This window comes from Enoplosus armatus, chromosome 9 (genome assembly GCF_043641665.1).
Source record: "Enoplosus armatus isolate fEnoArm2 chromosome 9, fEnoArm2.hap1, whole genome shotgun sequence".
NCBI classification, from domain to species: Eukaryota; Metazoa; Chordata; class Actinopteri; order Centrarchiformes; family Enoplosidae; genus Enoplosus; species Enoplosus armatus.
Window position 1 is genome coordinate 12,572,651 of NC_092188.1, and position 17,308 is coordinate 12,589,958.

At 40.8% G+C, this 17,308-nt stretch overlaps 1 protein-coding gene across 1 annotated transcript; it reads left to right on the forward strand.

Moving 5' to 3' along the window:
- The first annotated feature begins 379 nt into the window (after positions 1–379).
- On the forward strand, positions 380–8,712 carry slc45a4b (solute carrier family 45 member 4b). The gene is made up of 12 exons (XM_070912193.1): positions 380–632; positions 4,146–4,334; positions 4,427–4,606; positions 4,847–5,493; positions 5,728–5,877; positions 5,987–6,235; positions 6,395–6,514; positions 6,779–6,878; positions 7,034–7,114; positions 7,230–7,360; positions 7,848–7,916; positions 8,177–8,712. Exons 1-12 carry the CDS (start codon positions 380–382, stop codon positions 8,474–8,476), a joined length of 2,469 nt encoding a protein of 822 aa, XP_070768294.1. The 3' UTR covers positions 8,477–8,712.
- The last annotated feature ends 8,596 nt before the right edge of the window (positions 8,713–17,308 follow it).

The window sequence follows — 17,308 nt, forward strand, 5'->3', positions numbered from 1 at the left end:
GCAAGCCACAGTGAGGAACACCACCACTCTCCCACTGAGCTACTGAGCCACATATCAGCATGATGGCCACAGGATAAAATGTATGGAATATATTTTTACTACATCAATGCTTTGGACACATTAATCTTATTATAATGATGATTCCTGCCTCTCCTCAATTATTTGTAACCCAGAATGTGCTGACCACCAGAGATGCTCGCTGATTAATCTTTCTGGATGTCTTCTGCTTCTCTTACACAGTGAGTAATCAAGATGAAAACCATGAACATTACATGCTCTATAAGTATATAATAACAAGCACCGTTCAGCTTACATATATAGGGAAAATAATACCAATAAGTGGTATACCCTGATATATACCAATCATCCAGGAAAATAAATGGTTCCTCTGAGGTCAAACCAGACTGTAATGGGAGGAGAAGCAGACGAGAGGGAGGCTTCTGGCCCTCCGGAGAAGAGGAAACCCAAAGAAGAAGCCGAAGAGAGTGAGAGTGAGAAGGAGGTTGAGGAGGAGGGCAGAGGTATGCAGATCCCCCTGCATCGCTGGGTAATGCACGGGGCAGTGATGTTTGGACGCGAGTTCTGCTACGCCATGGAAACAGCCCTGGTGACGCCAGTGCTGCTGCAGATAGGTAAGGAGATGCAATACAGTCATATATTACCTCCCACTTAAATATGTGTTCTCCTGGCTAGTGTCAGGAAGATGGAAGACCCACACTGACTGTTTGCCCAGATTCAGCTATGAGCATCTTGCTATTTGTTAGTTTTCTATATATAAGAGTAGTTGGGTTTGCCCGCCACTGTTATCCAAAAAGACATACTCATTGGACTAAATTCCAGCTGCAACAGTAGTCAGGTAACAGCAGCAGCATTGTGGAATTCGACTGTTACTGCATTAGCCAGACTGGGTCTATTGATTTCCCTGGCTGCACCGCTGTGTCGTGTAACCTGTGTGCCCAGCACTAGCCAACCTATGCAGTTAGGTGTCAGGTTTGCCACCATAGCAGAAATGAAACAAAGGCATTTTCCCCTGGCTAGGTATGACAGGAATGTCTAACACAGCACATTTCAGTCTCTCTGTTTTCCTCCCTATTCACAATATCGTAAGAAAGATTATGTTTAAAAAACTTTCAACCAAGCCCCGTTCTGGATGATTTCTAAGCATCCAGTTTTGCTTTGTTACCATACCAGCAATCTCAGGAAAATGCACAGAGTCATTAAATTTGTAGTTTAATTTATCATTTACATTGTGTCTGTATGTAAAATCGGTTGTTGTCTTCTTTTCATAGCCCATAGTGAAAAGGTTGTTGATAGTTAACAGTTGACTATTGTGGTATAGGATTATTGTTTTGAAGTAGTTGAACAGAACTTGTCACACTTCTTGTTTGGGATGAATCTTTTCTAAATGGGTTACTTTAAAAGGAGAGAAATACGCACATTGAAAACAAACTTTTGAACAGGTGCTGGACAGCCAAAATAAAAAGCAGAATACAACATTTTTTGACAACACCACTATCGGAAACATTAACATGTTAAGCCTGGAAGAACTAGTTTGAACAGTTGAAACATCAGCGTTGTGTGTTTTTATAGGGTTTACTTGGTTATAGTCAACACTGTAAAAACAAACATACATACACACATACATGTACACATGCAATACAACGTATTTTGTACGTCAGGACTGGTTGATTGCAGTCTTGTATTTTACTTTATTGTTACTTAATAAATCTGTCTATCTATAGTTGAACTTGCCAGAGCTCTTCAAGCTTGCATGCATTTATTACTGCAATCTCTTTGGGATTGTCTGTAAGCACAATAGATGTACATTTTTAAGGCTGTGTTACAGGGACACAGCCTTGCTCATGTTTCATGTGGAACCTTCTTTGGTAAGATTTCTTATTAGGTGGACCCGTTTAGGGCAGTGAGTCCATGTGCTGTTGAACATAAACATGGATCAGTTGGAGTGGAGCTTATTACCCCGTGAAAGCTACGCAGGACCAGAGATTTGTGTTAATTTTTTATTTAGTACAAGATTTCATGATATGCTTTACTTCTGGTTGGAATATAGAACATTGTCATGTACTCTCTTGTTTTAGAAGCTATCTAATAATGCAATTATTCTATTACTTTACTAGGAACACCCAAGAAACCCTTAAAGTACTGCTTGTTTTTCTAATTCAAGCTTAAAGAACCAATAGTTTAGCAAGAAGGATCTGATGAAGCACTGTTCTGTTGAAAGCCTGAACTTGCTGAAAAACTGTATCTTGAGTCATTTTACCACAAACAGTGGAATTTGGTATCCTGTTTTGCCATTTTGGAGAGTGACAAAACAAAATCTATCAAATGTGATCGACGATTGATTGATGACAAAGGCGGTACCCCTATCTGAATAAAACAATGACCTCAAGTGTGACTGAACTGTCAGCCACTGCAAATTACTGTACTTTACAGCGTTGAACTCAAGCAGCATGTTCAGTTTTGCCTTCTTGCAACAGAAACCTACCTAATGAGTGTGTCATAGTTTTGCTTAAAGATGCCTCGTGGAGTTTTCCTTAAACAAATAAAAGTTATGTTGACATACAGTGTTACTCATCAAAACTTATTGTGTTAATCCTTGAGGTCTAACAAGCGTATTGATTGCATTTCCTTCCTCAGTAAACATTTGCAGAGCTGATTTGGCTTTACTTGAAACCTGCACTGTTTACATCAGTGGTTACTATCTAGCAGTCTTCTTCTTCCCTGCCTTTGCTGGAGCATTGCTGCATATATTGGCATTTTACTGCCTGTCGATTAGTCCATCGACACAATCCATTAGCAGGAATGTGTATCACATCACCCGCCAGTGCATGCACTTGCAAGTGCATCCCTGTCCGTGTGCATGAGACAAACAAAACAGATACCCTCTCATAAAAAAACTGCTTCACAGTGCTACTAGAGGTCAAAAACTCCACAGTGTGCCTTTAAATCTGGCAGTAGGCATATTGACAAAAGAGAGCGGCAATGACAAAGACATACAGAAAGCAAGATAATTTTCCTACTGCAAAAAAGTCATCTGCTGTTTTGTTGACTTAAGGGAGAGGGAAGGCCGGACCAGAGCAAGGCAGCGAGAATAGCATGTTGTTCCCGTGAGAACCAGCCAACTGACTGGATTTGAATCCATCAAACTCCTCTGCTAGATGGCAATATCCTGATTTTCCACTCCCCATAAAGAAGTGGAAAATCAGGATATTGTCATCTAGAAGAGGCAGATGTTTTTTTTATTATAACTGACAGCTGAAAATGTACATATATTTGGGCCAAATCAGTACATTGAAAACCATGTCAAATCATATTGGTATTGAAATGGCTATAAGGAGTTTTTCTAGAGTGTTTCATATGCTGAAGCCTAGGTCTGTAATTTGGCAGGGTCAACTGGAGGTGATTTCACCAATTCCCTGGCTGGTTGCTTCATATTTCTGTCTGTGTTGTTGTAACAGGCCACATCATTATCTGAAATGTTCCTGCCACCCTGAAAGCTGTTGGTTAAGGAAGCTGTTTAAGAGCACAAGTGGTTCTTCAGCTATGCACTGGTATGCAAGAGCTTCTATGTGCTGTGCTTTTATAAACAATGGAAAATAGGAGGGACTTTCGCCTTTTTGTGTGTAGAAAAAAATGAAAAAAACTTCCCAGACTTCCATTGTTTTTGTTATTCTGGCAAGTTCCTGCATGATGATGAAACCACTAATAGTGAAGCATTTAACCTTTTCTACATGTAACATATTTGCCTTCTGTTTTCCCATTCGCACTCTTATGTTCTTCAGTGATTTATACAGCCTATCGGCACATTAAACCATTACTGTTTCATTAAGTGCCCACCAAGGACTTCTATTTAACTGAGCTGTTTAAGAAATACTGGCAAGATTCCACTGCTATAATATTGTGTAAGTACAGACAATTTAGCAGTATGTTGCTGTAATGGTGTATCTTATTATTATTGTTTAACAAAGTGTTCTAATTTAATAAGAGAGAGGCAAATGTGAGGTAAAGCATTGTTTCATATCAAGTCCTAAAAATAAAATATATCTGCTTTCTTAGTCTTGCCTTGGCTCTAATCTGATCTAATGTATTTGAATGAATGTACCATTTTGTTTATGTGTGTTTTCTAGGTCTTCCTGAGCAATATTACAGTTTAACCTGGTTCCTCAGTCCTATCCTGGGCCTCGTCTTCACACCTGTGATTGGCTCAGCCAGTGACCGATGTACTCTGCGATGGGGCCGGAGAAGACCTTTCATTCTGGCCCTGTGTGTGGGGGTGCTGCTGGGAGTGGCTCTGTTTTTAAATGGATCGTTAATAGGTGAGTAGAAGAGAGAAGATCACCAGTTATTGTACAAATTATAATAGTTACTGTTTAACCCCATCTGTATATATTTTGTGGTGTTCTGTCAGGCCTTTCCATTGGTGATAGTCCCAGCAGCCAGCCAATTGGCATCGTCCTCACTGTAGTAGGTGTGGTGGTGCTGGACTTCTGCGCTGATGCCTCTGAGGGACCAATCAGAGCTTACCTTCTTGATGTTGCTGACACAGAGGAGCAAGATATGGCCCTGAATATTCATGCCTTCTCTGCTGGTAAGAACAGCCACACAGACCGTCTACATAGATCTGTATAAATATCAGCTATTCAAGAAAACATATATAAGTATTGCACACATGTACATCATCAAAACCCACAAATTATTTCTAACTTCTAATTTCTCTGAGTTTTGAAAATGTACATAGACATTACTGTTTCAGAAGCTGCTTGTACTTGTTTCTTAGACTTTGTATAATAATTGTGATGTGTAACTGTGTCCATACCTGTCTCTCCAGGGCTCGGCGGGGCAGTGGGCTACATGCTGGGTGGTCTAGACTGGACTGGCACAGCTCTGGGCCGAGCATTTAAATCACAGGAACAGGTCCTCTTCTTGTTTGCAGGCATCATTTTCATTATCTCTGTCATACTGCACATGCTCAGTATCCCCGAGCAACCTCTCGCTCCATCCAACCAGCTTAAAGTCACAGGAAGTGGGGAGTCTACCAGCCAGCTGTCTTTCAGGCCTGTTGGCCACATGCCACCTTTACTTGATGTGATTGCAGAGGAGGATGCTTCTGCTCGAGCTCCATCCCGAGAGGACAACAAATCAGATTATGAGGAAGGGGAAATGGACTTCCTTGCTGTGGAGCGAGTGCGGAGTAAAAGCGATTCAGTCTTAGCCATGCCAGATGCCACAATCAAGTTGGATCCTGACCTCAATCCCGATGTGCAACTTTTCCTGCCAGAAGTTCATCAGGGAGAGCTAGAAGATGTTTTCAAGCCATCAAACCACAGTATTGGGTCCTCATCTCCTTCTGGGGGACCACCCACCCCTTTTGGTGGGATGGTGGTCTTAGAGCCTGAGCTTAAGGGTCCAACAAACGGTCCTTCCTCTCTCCTTCAGATCAGTTCTGGCTCAGAGGACTCACATCTGAAAACACAGGTGAAATCAGCTGCTACAGTGGCAGATGTTATTTGTGTTGGCTTAAAAGTACATTGCCAGAAAATAAACAAATGTCATCATGTGTCACTGTCAAGTTAGATTATTTTCCTTATTTTTCAAAGGGTAATAGATGGAACTCTGTACTGTGTTTCAGATATTAAGTCCCATGTCTTGAGTTCCTTTCCTTTCAGTTCCCTTTCTGTCTTTAATGTGTATGTGCCTCTCCAGTCCCAGCAGGTCAAGGCTGCCAATGGTGTCAATGCTGGCTTGTCCTCTTCTGACCACTCCAATGCAGTGAAAGGCCATGCCTCCACTAGGCTGGCGAGCCGCCCCTCCAACACCTCATCTTCATCACGGCCACACCCACACACCTTCTACAGACAAGTATGATTGCATTTACCATTCTTTATTAGTTTCTGCAATAGTCACAAATATTGGCTTGACGTCATAGTTCATTTTGTAAATGCTAATGTTGGTCTTTTTTGCTCTCCAGCCCTCCTTTACTTTCTCCTACTACGGACGAGTGGGATCACAGCGCTATCGTTTGCGACGGACAGCACTTTTGAGCCCTCGGCCAATCACCACCTCCCGCAGTCTGAATGATCTGAGTGACCTCCAGCGGCGTGCAGACAGGCGAGAGTTGCAACTGTCAGCCAGCAGTCTGTCATCTGAGGGCTCCAGCAGTGAGGGAGGACCAGACAAGGGTACAACTGTTCGCCTGCTCTGGTTATCCATGTTGAAGGTGAAGTACATTGGAAATTATTTTCTTCCTTATTTTCCCAATTTACTGTTGTACTACGTCACATTTGTTGCAGATTAACAAACCACCCTTTTTTGTGGAATTCCTTCTTCATGTTCACCTGCTGGTCTTGATTCCTTCTTTCTTTTCGGTCCTCGATAGATGCCGAGGCAGCTGTGGAGATTGTGTGTGTGTCACCTCCTCACGTGGTTCTCCATCATAGCTGAAGCTGTGTTTTATACCGATTTCATGGGGCAAGTCATCTACCACGGAGACCCCACGGTACGTACACACACACACACACACACACACACACACACACACACACACACACACCCTCATACCCCATGTGTTTAATGTTTAAATACAGTACTAACTGACATCATTGGGCATTTTGTCTACCATGGAGACCACACAGTAGAGGAACACAGATGAATAAACGCAACATGCTACACAAAGTCAAGTATTCCACATATAAACACTACAATGTCACCCAGTCTATTTGTCAAGTTTATGATAACATTGAAATTATTCCACTTTTTTCAGGCACCAGCCAATTCCACAGAGCTACAAAACTATCACAGAGGAGTACAGATGGGCTGCTGGGGACTGGTGGTCTATGCTGCTACTGCTGCTGTCTGCTCTGGTAAAACACAAACACTGTTTCCATTTTTAGATTGAATTGAAACCCCCTAACTGTAGTCAGTGATTAAGCTTTTTCCCTCCCTTTTCTAACCTGCTTCCCTACAGTGTTTCCATTAATTGATATCTCTGTCTCCCTCTTTCCATCTCTATTTTCAGCAATCCTTCAGAAGTACCTGGATAACTTTGATCTGAGCATTAAGGTTGTCTACATCGTTGGAACTCTGGGATTCTCAATAGGTCAGTTTCCACAATAGAGTAAACAGCTGGCAATAATAGAGTGAAGTACAGTTGGATATTGTCTTAATGGGTATGCAGAATAAAGAATAAATGTAATGTATCTCTCTGACCTTAGGAACCGCTGTCATGGCGATCTTCCCTAATGTTTATATTGCCATGGTGATGATCAGTGGCATGGGCATCATCTCCATGAGTATCTCCTACTGTCCCTATGCTTTACTCGGGCAGTACCATGAAATCAAAGAGGTATGTGCACAAACAGACAGCACACACGTATACATGCACACTGTCCCTATCTGGTGATACGCAATAAAACTTGAGATAAGAGCATGTACTTTACACACATACAAACATCCCTATTTGATCATTCCCATTTATCATTTTGCCTTGGTACTTCAGTAGAGGCTTTGCAATTAACAAAACTTTTAAATGTGTCTACATTTAAACTAGTTCAGTCAGTCATTAAGTGCATATTGTTGTATTTGTTCTGTATCTCATCACCTAAGACATTTAAGACATTTTCTGATGTAGCAGTTCATACAGAAATTGTGTATGTTTGTCTTAAGCCTCTGCCCCAAAGCATTGAAGAAAGGTGTAAGCTTAGTCAACATAATAACAGTTTTTTAACTTCACCTAAAAGCCTAAAACACGACATCACAAAAATGTACACACTGACAATCTATTGGATTTGTGATTGAAGTGACAGTCTCTCCTCTGCTGTTCCTCTCTTCAGTACATTTATCACAGTCCAGCAAACACAAGAAGAGGTTTTGGTATTGACTGCGCTATCTTATCCTGCCAGGTGAGCATTCATACTTTTTCCAGCAGCATCCACCCAAGCAAAGATTTGCTATTGAAATGAGCAGGACACAGTGATTTCTGGTCTTCTTTAAATATGCTGATCCAGAGACACCATGGTTTAGGCTGTGGGCGATACTAACATGATGTATTTTTCCAAAATGTTGTCATATTCAGGTGCTAGGGGTGGTCATGAGAATATATGGAGTGTCATCACAGTGTTAAACTATTGTGTTAAATCATTCTATTTTGTTTAATTGCCAGGTCTATATCAGCCAGATTTTGGTTGCATCAGCCCTTGGAGCTGTGGTAGAAGCAGTTGGCAGTGTGCGTGTCATTCCTGCAGTGGCCTCTGGGGGCTCCTTCCTTGGCTTCCTTACTGCCTGTTTCCTCGTCATTTATCCTGATGTGGAGCCCAGCAGCTCAGAGCAGGACCAGGGTTTGGTGGGTTTACCTGGAGATTCGGACCCAGATGGAGAAAGGACCAGTGACCAGAGGTTGGCTCTGCTGAACCTCACAGATGGAGATAGTTTGAAGAAGACAGAGGATCACTCTGTTGCCTGAGCATTAACATGGAAAGAATTGTTCAGGTTTCTAGATGACGAAAGTGGGAAAACATGGCAGAAAGTTGACGTCCCACCTACAGTAATGTGGGTGGGATGGATTTGGATAGATTATCTTCTTGGAGTAGAGAACTGACAAGAACTATTTCAGTTTTGGGCAGCCCTGCTTGCCTTGTTGCTACCTCAACTCTAAAACAAATAAACTTTTGGATAGATGGAGAGAAGTAAGCCATTAAAACACAGCGATTTCCTCTACTACTGAAACAATTGTAAGCCTTTGTTGCGAAAATGTAAATGGGAAGCACACAGAGCACTTTCTGTCTCACTTCAGTGTCACACTGATGCTGCAGAATGACGTAACGTGTGACATGTTACTTCACAGAAGCTGCTCCATAACTGCTTAATGGACAATCATAATGCTGTAAAAGTGTTACTTTGTGTACCTCTGCAGTAGGGGAGACCGGGACTTGAAGTCACATGGGTAAGTTGTCACATTGCAATTATCTTCCCCACCAGAGGGCGCAAGTAAAAAGTTGAATACTAGTTTTTTTCCTACACATGGTCAGGTGTCATGTCCTGTCTGAGAAGATAGTCGCACATTGTGAGCTTAGGTGAGCATCAATTAACCATTTTGCACAACCCAAAGTAAAAAATATCAACTTGATAGATTTCGAAATAACCTTCTTTCAGATAAAGATCCTAACAGCTATACATGTAAACTTGTAAGAGGAGAGATAAGGGCATCCTGTCATAACTCAGTCATTGTTCTGTTGTAAGCTAACTTTAAGCTAGAGCTACTGTTAGCACATATGGTAGTTTGGGGCAACATGTCTCAGCCATTTTGGGGCGAGTTGTCACATGTGACATCTTACCCCAGAAGAACAAGCTTGAAATAGGATTTACATTAAAACAGAGGGTCTGCTTATCAGCAGCTATCATAATGACATTCGGACTTTATTTTTTACAGAAAAAAAGGTGGTTTAAAGGAGAGGAGAAAGCGAGAAGACATGGTCAGGAATTACAAAAGAAAAACAGAACATGGTAGTGCAGCACCGGATGTGATGCTGAGGGCAGTAAGGCAGGTGACCATTGGTCATAAATCAATCAGGAGTACTGCAAAGGATTTTAATGTCAACTACCGTACCTTGGCTCGGTACTGCAAGAAATTCACCCCAGCCGAAATACAGAGTCAGACAGCTGTCCCAACTACAGTGGTTGGGTACAAATCACCACGGCAGGTTTTTAGTGCAGAGCTGGAGCTGCAGCTTGAGAAGTATCTTATGAGATCCGCTGACATCTATTTTGGTTTATCTCCAACTGAGGTGAGAAAGCTGGCTTAGGAATTTGCCGTGGCACAGGGCCTGCAAATTCCACATGGTTGGGCTGACAAAGAAAAAGCCAGCAGTGATTGGTTTACAGGCTTCTTAAAGCGGCACCCTTCGCTCTCTCTCAGAAAACCAGAGGCAACTAGCCTTGCCAGAGCTAGTGCCTTTAACAAGGCGAATGTCAAGTCTTTTTTTGACAATCTGGAGAAAGTGTTAACCAGACATTCCCTGGGACCAGGAGATGTCTGGAACATGGATGAAACTGGTGTGACAACTGTACAGAAACCAGATCGCTTGGTAGCCAGGCGTGGGTTTAAACAGGTGGGGTCACTGACATCTGGTGAAAGGGGTACCCTGGTGACACTTGCTTGCGCAGTCTCAGCTACAGGGAACAGTATACCCCCCTACTTCATATTCCCTCGGGTGCACTTTCGTGATCACTTCATCAACAATGGGCCGCCCGGCAGCAAAGGAGGAGCAAATCCCACAGGGTGGATGAAAGAACCTCACTTTGTTGATTTCCTCAAGCATTTTGTGGAACATGCCAAGTGCTCAAAAGAGAAGCCCTGCTTACTCCTCCTGGATAACCACTGCTCACATCTTTCAATCGATGGGCTGAATTTTGCCAAAGAAATTGGCATCATTATGTTGTCTTTCCCACCTCACTGCTCACACAAGCTGCAGCCTTTGGACAGAAGTGTTTATGGGCCGCTCAAAAAGCATGTAAACTCTGTCTCTGACTCCTGGATGAGGAACAACCCAGGTAAAACAATCACCATCTATGACATCCCTGGGATTGCGGCAATTGCTTATCCCCTGGCTGCAACCCCACTGAATATTCAGGCTGGCTTTCGGGTGACAGGGGTTCAACCTTACAACAGAGATGTTTTCTTGGAGACAGAATTTGCACCATCTTATGTCTCAGATTGGCCCTATCAAGACCCAGCACTACCAGGCCCAAGCACCAACCCAGTCGTTGCAGGCTCTGACACTAACTCATCCTCTCCAAGCCCAAACACCAACCTGGTCAATCCAGAACCCAGCACTGACCCATCCATTCCAAGCCCAAACACCAACCCAGTCAATACAGGACCCAGCACTGACCCATCTCCTCCAAGCCCAAACACCAGGTCCTCCACCTCTACCTCTGCCAACACAACTCCAGAGGATATTAGGCCTTACCCAAAAGCTGGTCCAAGAAAAAAAGTTCACCAACAGAGAAAGAAAAGAAAAACTGCTATTCTCACTGACACACCTGTGAAGGAGGCACTTGAAGCTGAAAGGCAGGCACAAGGGAAAAAAAGGCTATTCAAAAAGAAATGCAAGGCAACCCAATCCAAAATCCCAAGGAAGCAAAGCGCAGGGAAGAAACAGAGGGCAGGTACAAAAAGAAAAACTCCAGATGACTCCTCATCAGAAGAGGATGAGACCTTGTGCCTGGTCTGTGTAGAGCCATTTGGAAACAGCCGGCCAAGAGAAACCTGGGTGCAGTGTATAATATGCAAAGGATGGGCCCATGAAAAGTGCACCCCTGGCAAATCAGTCTACGTATGCCAGTTCAGTGCATTTTGCATAATATTTTGAGTAACAGTTTGTTCAATGGCCATATTCAATGGCTTTTTCAAGCTCAATGATTAACATTTTCTGTGCCTGACTTCAGTGTTCACTTTCAAGTAAAAAAAAAACAATAGCAATAATTTTGTCCTTGTCTTATTAGTTGAAAAATCCAGTGTGACATCTTATCCCATATAGTGAGACAACTTACCCGATGATGGGGCAAAATGTCACATGTTGACACTCTCTATTTTAATGCCTATAACTCTGCATGGGCACGAGATATGAAAATGACATGAATGCAAAATATATACCTGAGATTTTGGTCATTTGTCTGGTACATTTTTTTTTTTAATCTGATGGATTGATTCCAAGAAATACATAAGAGTCTGAAAAGTGTGACAACAAACCCCGGTCTCCCCTACTTGTAGACTGAATACAGATGTACATAATTATTCCAGTCTGTTAATGGAATATCTTGTTATTTTATAAATGCCAGAAACTACAGGTAAAGCCTTCTACATTTGTTGTAGACGTATTTCATATACTTTTTTATTCACATTTATGATGTTGGAACCTGTTACACAGCAAGCTAGTGTGCAGTTAGAAGTGCCCTTTTATGATGTTTTTTTCTTGCCTGTACAGAAACACACTAAAATTCTGAATGCCATATTCTCCTTTCATGACAGAATTGACACTGTAAATGATAGTGTATCTTAAATTTGACCTCAGGCAGTTTCGGGTTTCAGTGTGATTTGTATTGTAGGGTGGCATTAGTTTAGCTTTCTATTAAATTCATTCAAGTGTTTTGACATATACATTCCAAATACAGAATTAAGTTCATGAGCTTGTGTTCATCATGGCACATTTGTCATATTCAGTCAAACTAAAAAATAATTGGATAGAAATGCTCTGTCCTTGGTAAAGGGAATGCAATTTCTGTTTGTATATTGTATTGGAAGGCAGTAATGCCCACATTAGTTTCGTGAGCCATTCTGTTCATTTGACAGCCGTAAAACTCTGTCCTGCTGTACAGACAGGACAAATAAGAAGATAAATAGCTCCCATACTGCCAGGTTTCAGTTTACCTCAGAATAACAAACATTAGCGTGAACACTGAGCAGCATGCAAGATAATGTTTAGCATAGTCCCCACCACACTTTAACATATTGACAGTGTCACAAACCTTGTACAGTACATGGTGTAATAAGCTCCAGATTTGTACAATGTACAATCTTAATTGAACAACATAGTCTCTCCTTTCTGAAGGCCCTTCTTCAGTTGAATCTCATCACTCTTTAATATGAGAGCTGAAATTCCCAGAGCAGACTTAATTTCACTAATACAAACACTAGTTCTGTAATTGGGGAGGTTTAATGTCACGTGGTCTGAAACTGAAACCTGTAATGCTGCATATTGAATGGTGGAGAGGACCACTTATATGCAAGGCCAACAACTGATCTATGCATTATGTTATGACCAAAATAAACCTTACAGAGAAGCACGGGATCTCTTTCCTCTTTTAAAGGATTGTTCTACTCAGAGGAAAGAATGCCACGAGTGAAAACATTGCACAGATTCTCTGTTTCACAGCGTGAAAGAGTCTGCTTTTATGACTTGACTGAGGGCAAGATGTCTATTGTCATTGAGAGACTTATTGACTCTGTTTATGGGTATTTGAGCAATGCCAACATTTGTTTGGACCTTGTATCCTGCTAGCTATGCCATTGCCATTTGCCTGTCATGACAGAAAAGTGTCTTATGGTGTGATTGCTGTCATTGAGGACCTGATTTACAAACACTACAAAGGGAACACCCTCATTCTGTGGAGTTTTATGTCAGACTTTAAGGGAAAGTGTTCATAGAATAAACACAATTATCAACACATTTAATGCACAGATTATGCTTGTGTGTGTGTGTGTGTGTGTGTGTGACATGTGGTGTGTGCCAGTGTGTTGTTTGGGAATTGTTCTGGGCCTGTTTTTCTTTTTTTAAGCACTTTTTGACATAAGGTTAGGATACATAATTTTGTTATTATTACAAGTTCATTTTTGCTAATACTATGTTTTCCAACCAATGTGAGGCACTTGAACAGAAAATCATTTGGATTATGACGAGTCCCTGTAAATCAAAATAGAACAACTATAACAAACTATTTCTTTGTGGAATCTGTAGAGACATTAAAACTTTTCTCTACAGCTTCCACTCTTATTACATTAAATAAGTTTCTCCAGTTCGGTTCAATGAGTGATTTAACTTCAGCTGGTCTAAATGTTTCAGAGATGTTTCCATTTCACCAAGATGCTTTTCTGCGGGAAATACTTAAATTTTAGTGCCAAACTACTGTACTGAAAGTGGAACTGGTTTATTGAAATTATTTTAAGGCGAAATTCTATGTTTTGGTTTCAAAATCAATCACTGGTGTGTTTTTTAAGGGATGTTTGGTTCTTTTTGCTGCTGTACAGACTTTTGTACAATGACAACAAGATCTTTTTGTACCAATTATTTGAAACAAGGCTATGAATGCACCTTCGCTTGTGTCTGTGTTTTTATTGACAATCCCTCACACATGCTATTTCTACATGTAGTCTTCAATAGCGCTTTTCTTTCCATTGTTAGCTGAATATTTGTGATTTTGTTATTATTGTCAAAGTAAAAATGGAAATGAAATAATCTCACAATTGAAGCAATATCTGTTATGGTATAAGCATCATTTCTGACCCTTGACAGACAACTTTGTATTAAGAAATGAAGGAATATTTTGACCAGTGACCATGTCCATCTGTTGAAGAGACAGAAAACAAAGTACTCATATCCAACTCCAAGTGTTTACAATTTGCTAAAGATACAAAATCCAAGATGTTCACAATGTCTACAACTGCGGCAAATCCCCAAAAGTTCCCCAATGCACAATGAGTCCTTAATAGTACTAAGTACATGAAATAAAGGTACTTAATTTATCACAAATTCATATTACAACTCAGCCAACGTGTTTCAACATAATGAAACCATCCATCTGTGCAAACTCATATTGAGAGTCAGAATATGTTACAAAATATAAAAATGAATGAATATTGAATATGAATATTGTTTTACCTATTTGAAAAACCCCCCAGCATGAGATGTCATAATCTTATGAAAGGAACACATCTTTTTTTTATCTGGTTATTCTGAGTGATAGTGATACCATGAGGTGGTGCTAACCTGGAGACAAGAATGTAAGTTAATGTTTTGTATTGCAACATTTTGCCTTTTGCACAATCTATCTTGGCAGAACACACCAGCAAAAAACCTGTCTGTAATCTTATTTTCTATTTGCTTTTTTCCTTTTTATCTATTTAATAGAAACTGTTTGAAGCAAACCCTCTCGGTGAAGGTAAGCACACTGTGCACATGGAGTGCTGTCTGGCTGACTGTATGTGATGTTCAATTAGTCAACCATCACCACCACCGTCAGGCCGGTTTGAGTTATTACAACACGATCAGTTATTTTGAGCCAGTATCTACTCACACAGGTGTCTCCAGCAGAGCATTAAGATTTAAACTTGTGTTTTTGTCAGGTGACGTCATTTTAAAGTGACAGCCAATTAGTAAAATGTCACAATGGCTCCAATAATTTTTGTCTGAAATATTAGATCTCTTTATTTAAATTATGGAAGACATTGAGGAGCCTAATTGTGGCACAAGATATAATTACTATACAATAGATTGGAGGCTACAAGGTCCTTTATCAGTCTTTAAAGTATATGCATTATATGACACTGCGTTGAGCTTCCTCAAATCATCAATGCGCATGTTTGTGCTTCCACGCAGGGAAACAGGAAGCCGACTGACAGGCGGTAAACACGGACCCGGTATGAGCTCGTGCCCAGTGTGTGTGTGTGTGGAGTGACTTTAGCTCCGGACTGCTGACAGGACAGTGAAGGGGGATGAATGAGGAGCCGCGAGGTCGTCTGTGAGGAGGTTAGTGAGCTGAGAGAGGAGCCTCGCTTTTAACGACAGGTTGTTCATTGAGATTTAAGAGTTTTTTTTGTTTTTTTTTTAACAGTATATCGTTGAGTTGAAGCATCCTCTCTCACCTGTACAGCTTGTGACTCGGTATCACATGTCACAGCGGCTATAAAACCGTTTTAGGTAACTCAGTTATAAACTTTAATTTGTAAACCGTAACTTAATGCTAGAGCAATTTTTACATTTATCCTGTTTAGACCTTATGCTATGCGTAGAAATTTGACTACAAAATTATATTTTCTAGCATTAATATGCAGACATTGTTACTTTGGATCATAATAGTGTGGCAGTGATCCTACATTAGATCCTAAATGTGTAAATTACCTGACAGCAGGCCCATCTTTACAATTATATCTTGTTTTGTTGTTAAGTGCCAGTGACCTATTTTTAACTTTGCTCTAACATAACAACTGAAAAAGTCAGTCAGTACTTCCTCTTCATGCGAGATTCAGATTAACTCTGTTTTGCTGCTACATATACTTGTTGAAAGAAGTGAAAGAAAGTCGTGTTGCTCTGCTTAAGATATAAAGGACTAAAGAGCCAATGTGCCGTTCTTCATGAAAACTGGAAAAGTACCCTGCTTGATACAATCTTCTGGGTTTGCATGGCAGCAGATCAAAGGAGTGACGTGAAGTCTGAGACATCACACATTGTCAGTTGCTCTGCAGTCCACTTCAAGGCTGTGATTATAGCGCGCTTTCAACTTCCATCTAATTGATTCTGAAGATCAGATGTTTCTTTTAGACCCTTCAAATCTGCTTATATTTGTGTAAATGTTTGTCTGTATTAGTTTTTCCTGCTCCTCAGCTCTGTACCCTCGCACTAGTTCCCTTTTCAATTAGTTTTCATTTGATTCTGACTAATTTCAATCCCATTGTAAGCTTGACCTGCTCAGGTCTGGAAGATAGAAATCGTGTCACTAACTGTGCCGTGATATTATGAGAAGATGTAATGCTATTTCAAATATTAGATCTAAAAAGACTGCATTGTTGTGGTTTGATGTGGAATTGGCCCTGTTATTCATGGATCATATGATTGGACTGATTATTAGGATGATCATCCTTGAACCAGGGAGAGCAGCAGGTCACGTGGCGTGCTCACATTCTTGCTGCTAGTGAAATGTTATCTATTCATTTTAAACAAGTGAACAGAGTGACAATGTTGCAATGGCTATCGTGATGGTCAAGCAATTTTTAGGAATCTTTAACAGTAAAATAAGGATAAAAACAGAAATGTTTAAGCATGCTTTATTTCCCAGGGAGAGCACTTGAAGCTATTTTGTGCAGTTCAGCCTCAGCTTTTTAAGGAAAGTCTTGAAAGTTTTTTTGCACCTCGAGTCTACATCTGTAGCTATTTTAGGGTGGATTTTCATCCATGCAGCCCGTTCATCGTGGCCCGGTCACAAGTCATTTTCTATGTTTTTTCTGTGTATGTGTCCATCCTCCTCTGCACACATGAGCCTAATTTTCCAAGAAGAGACTAGACTAAGAAACAGGGAAAATTTGATTTAAGATAATTTGCTCCTCACTGTGGTGATTAAGCTGTTAAAAATGAGCAACAAGCCGTAGAAGGAAAAAGAACAAACAAACATGGGATGTAGAATAATGTGGATATGCAGTAAAAAAAACAACTAATTAAATGATGAGGGACATCGTGTTTCGTCATATGGATTTCTAGGAACACTTGGGTGCCACTGGGGCCACAAACTAAAAACGACAAGCTGATTCACACAGCAGTAATCAATATCACAGTGCATTAGATGGATAAATTCATTCAAATGCACTGTCCAGGCTGTCCACACTTCACTCTGTACGGGGCTATAGGGGGAAAGTGTTAGTATAAAACACTGATCATTTTAAACGTGGACTGATTTAAGATTTACACTACAACTTTGTTTTTGTTTGCCCTCAGATCATAGCAACATTACTGTGTTTTGGACAACA